At 33.2% G+C, this 4506-nt stretch overlaps 1 protein-coding gene across 1 annotated transcript; it reads left to right on the forward strand.

Moving 5' to 3' along the window:
• Nucleotides 1–418: 418 nt before the first annotated feature.
• Nucleotides 419–3313, forward strand: LOC108746217 (methyltransferase-like protein 14 homolog). The gene is made up of 6 exons (XM_018482848.1): nucleotides 419–672; nucleotides 807–895; nucleotides 1187–1360; nucleotides 1432–1749; nucleotides 2082–2464; nucleotides 2942–3313. Exons 2-6 carry the CDS (start codon nucleotides 830–832, stop codon nucleotides 3177–3179), a joined length of 1179 nt encoding a protein of 392 aa, XP_018338350.1. The 5' UTR covers nucleotides 419–672; nucleotides 807–829; the 3' UTR covers nucleotides 3180–3313.
• The last annotated feature ends 1193 nt before the right edge of the window (nucleotides 3314–4506 follow it).

Consider the following 4506-nt stretch of genomic DNA (forward strand, 5'->3'; position numbering starts at 1 on the left):
TATATATATATATATCTAGGGTGCACCAAATCTTTTACGCACGGATATATTTTTATTAACTTGAAATTAGTTTTTTTATAACAAAAACTAAATATATCTCGAGAATTAGATGTTTAAACTGTACTTTCAGCAAATAATTGTATCAACAGGTGATACAATCATCTCAAACAATTCTCTAACAAATAATGACACATGCAATGATTATTTTTGTCCAATTTGTTTCCCGTTTTTTTTTCCTATGTCTATTATTATATTTTGTACATGGACAGCCCATGTAAATAATTTTATTTTGGCAACAATTACAATATATCATCAGAGCGATAAATGCAGCGAGCCTTATTACCGATGTGACTATAATAACGTAATCCCAATATTTCCAATTACCTCGCCTGGCGTCAGGCGAGCCTTTGCTGTCAATCGTTGACACATGTCGTCGCGCCGCGTCATGTCGGTACTCGACGGGAGGTTAAGTTAGTACATTCATAGTACTGGTGATTTTAAAGTTCCTGAGATCGAACAAAGTACCGAAGGAACGGGGAATACGAGGAAAAGGAGAACATCGCCGTGTTGTAAAGAGAACGGCTAGAAGAAAGAAAATAAATCGAAAATGGGATTTCTCGTTGTTCTTAGACGAGGCCACGCCGTCTAAATAACAAGCTAATTTACGTCGAGGTAAGCCTTCCTCGCGAACAATCTGAATCACGTTCTGCTCTTCAGTTATTCTTCAACTCCATCTCCTGGCACCGGTGATGTGATTCTGCGGGGTGAAACGAAACGCGAAAATACCCTAGACATGTTTTTCGCAGTCACGTCATCAACGTGAACGAGAATGCAAACGATGCTGCAGGCTCGTCGGGAACGCTCTCAGAAACGCAAGAAACTCCTGGCCCAAACGGTGAGCACTAAAATTTACTCCCAAAAAGAAGCGGCAACCGTCGTGGTTTTGAAGATTAGTCCTTCAGAATTGAAATCCAAATCTATAACATAGTTACTGCCGCTGGGCCTGTGAGACCTTAATTTATGTTGACTAAAAGACATTAAACGGATATTATATTTATTTCAATAATAACATTTTAATAATAATTCACATTTGTAGATTAATATAAAAAATATAACTGAGTCACTGTAATAGACCACTGGGAGTTAAGTCAAGTGTCGACGTTTTCATATATCCTTTCATTTGCAGTTGGGAGTTTCAAGCGTAGACGAACTGCGGCAGATTCTGGGAACAGACGTTGAGGACACGCAGAAGAAGAGAGGTAAACTTTCCAATGACAAGTCCGATAGCACGGTCAAAGATTTGAAAGATGATGTTCCAACTGATGAGATTGTATATAAAGATTCCTCGACGTTCTTGAAGGTATTTATTAATACTTTGTACATTTCATGTTGAGATATTGTATGTTTAAAATATCTTTTGTGTACGTAAAGGGAACGCAATCATCAAATCCACACAATGACTATTGTCAGCATTTTATTGACACTGGCCAACGGCCGCAGAATTTTATCAGAGACGTAGGTCTGGCAGACAGATTTGAAGAGTACCCAAAACTGCGTGAACTGATCAAGCTGAAGGATGATCTAATTGCAGAGACTGCGACTCCACCAATGTATCTAAAAACAGACCTGCTGTCCTATAATCTGAAAGAGCTCAATTGTAAATTTGATGTCATTCTTATAGAGCCACCTCTGGAAGAGTATCAGAGAACATGCGGCGCAACGAATGTACAACTTTGGAACTGGGACCAAGTTAGTTTTCCATAGTTACATCACACTCTCCACATCGCGACGTAATTTAAGTTATTTTAAATTTTTACTTAAAAGGATAAAATTTCTTTTAAAAAATTAAAAATGTTTTCTTGTGGAAAGCATACTTCAATTTTTTCGTTCAAAGCGAAAATAAGTAATAATAATGAATAATAAATTTTACTTATGATAATAATTTTGTTGAACAAATTAAACAGATATTAAAAATTTCAATTTATTTTGTAATTTCTCCTTTCTTCGTTTTAACTTTTAGATGAGATTAATTGTTTGATGCAAATAATTTGAATTCTTTTAATTATCGCATATCCGCGTAGATAATGGAATTAGATATCGGTGAGGTGGCTGCCAATCGAAGCTTCGTGTTTTTATGGTGTGGTAGCAGTGATGGATTGGACATGGGACGATTTTGTTTACGTAAGTGGGGCTTCCGTCGTTGCGAGGATATCTGTTGGATCCGCACGAATATCAATAATCCAGGTCACAGCAAAAATCTGGATAGTAAAGCTGTACTTCAAAGAACAAAGGAGCACTGTTTGATGGGTATCAAGGGAACGGTGCGACGTTCTACAGACGGAGACTTTATCCATGCCAATGTCGATATTGACCTCATCATATCCGAGGAGCCTGATTATGGATCCATCGAGAAACCTGTAGAGATTTTTCACATCATCGAGCATTTCTGCCTCGGCCGAAGAAGGTACAAAAATATACAAATGAAATCCTGATATATACAAATGAAATTCCTTTACAGCTTTCTTTTGGAATATACAAATCAATATTTTGCAATAAATGTAGAATTTTTTATTGTAATATAATTATTAATATTTTTTATGGAAATCAAGTTTAAAATAATGCTGACAAATATAGTTGTATTAGATCTTTTTATTGATGTTTTTGTTAAAAACATAATGAATAATGATGAATATAAGATTTACATTTATTATTGAATACTACAGTTATATTTTATAATATAAGAAATAGAAGTAGAGTAAAATTTTCCATAAAAATATGATACTAGGCATTAGCAATAAAAACATGGCGATAATTCGCAAACTTTCTAGTATCTTTGAAAATATGATAATCGTAAAAAGATAATTTTGAAATTTGTATTCTTTCTCTGGCATTTTTCCTTTATCTGTTTTTTGAAATTTTTAATTATTTTATTATTATTCAGGTTGCATCTATTTGGTCGTGATAGCACCATTAGACCTGGCTGGCTTACTGTCGGTCCGGAACTAACAAACACTAATTTCAATGCGGATCTCTATCAGAGTTACTTCACCAATGGTCAAATCACTACCGGCTGCACCGAAAGGATAGAAGCACTCAGACCAAAGTCACCGCCGCCGAAGGGAAAAGTATCCGGCCGAGGAAGAGGAGGTTTTAATCGTGGCAGAGGCAGAGGGAGATAAATAAGTCAGGATCTTACATTATACGTCTTTCGAACATTATTATAGATGTAAGAATAGGTATAAAAAAAACCTAAAACTACATAAATACATAAATAATTATGAAGACACACACGAGATGTATTTTTCCTCCCTTACTGTATAGAATATTTCAATCTAACAATATTCTTCCACAAAATCGAAATCAATCCATTTATCATGATAAGCTCGATGGAATAATTATTAAAAATTAAGCTTGCTTATTTGTCAATATCAAATATCAATTTTTGGCCAAAAATATTAATATTTTTACAATCTATTTCAAATCATTCATAAAGCTTTGTATATTTGTATTTTAAACATCGGACTTGTTAAAAATCTTTAATTTTTATTTAATTAAACTCTCATTTAATCATTTTAATTAAATTGAAATTAAAAATAATTAAATACTATTGTTAAAAAATAATTTAAAATTGCATAACTGAGATAATATGTAAAATCAGGATTCATCATTGATATTGTGGGAAATGGGATAAAAAACAAGGATAAAACATGTTTTAATATCAAACTTATTGTTATTGCAAGGTACATTGTAAAAAACGCAATTTGTCATTTGAACGCATTATTACATGTAACTTAACTATCTGCGGATAGTATATAGTATTGCCTCTCTATCTTTAAATCATTAACAATATATCGGACTGCCAGAGTCGCAGCTTGAGGGATGAGGTGAGTGTTAAAATAAGGCGCTAAAAAGATCGTGTAAAATTCAAATTCGACAAATTTTCAACTAGACCGCGTCTAACTACGGTTATAAATCGCACTAGGAACAAACGAATATACATAATACAATAAAAAAATAAAACATACTTATTTCGTTGTTCTGTTGCGGAAGCGAAAAATTAATGGATAGATTAATGAATTAAATAATAGTGAAGATTCATCATCAGGAGAGTAAAGAAAGATACGCTTCTCTTGTTCAGTCGTTCAGAATATCACCGAGTTACGCATTACAAATAGAAAAGTTTTCGATAAAGAAATGGAATATTATTATGACGTTCATAATTATTATGGCATGCTTTTCCCTTATGTTTTTCTTAATCTGCTTAAAATTCTTCTGTCGTAGTTCATGTAAACTTTTCGCATAAATCTTTATGCAACACTTAATATTGAACATTTATTCCGAAGATACGAATCACCATGCTGCCTACAGATAACGAAATTTTCAGGCGTTACTGCCGCGTGCATATATTCGATGAGAAAGTCAATGTGATTAATAGATAGATTAATGTGCGATAAATTTAAAGGCTTCTAATTTTTTTTTTTTTTTTTTTTTTTTTTTTTTTTTTTT

This window comes from Trachymyrmex septentrionalis, unplaced genomic scaffold (assembly GCF_001594115.1).
Source record: "Trachymyrmex septentrionalis isolate Tsep2-gDNA-1 unplaced genomic scaffold, Tsep1.0 scaffold161, whole genome shotgun sequence".
Lineage (NCBI taxonomy): Eukaryota > Metazoa > Arthropoda > Insecta > Hymenoptera > Formicidae > Trachymyrmex > Trachymyrmex septentrionalis.

What these genes read in the sequence shown, in the direction of transcription:
- LOC108746217 (XM_018482848.1), top strand. Translation starts at nt 830, where the DNA reads ATGCAAACGATGCTGCAGGCTCGTCGGGAACGCTCTCAGAAACGCAAG. An exon ending in AGAAACTCCTGGCCCAAACG is followed by an intron (nt 896 to 1,186) that starts GTGAGCACTAAA and finishes TTTCATTTGCAG; the next exon opens with TTGGGAGTTTCAAGCGTAGA. An exon ending in ATTCCTCGACGTTCTTGAAG is followed by an intron (nt 1,361 to 1,431) that starts GTATTTATTAAT and finishes GTGTACGTAAAG; the next exon opens with GGAACGCAATCATCAAATCC.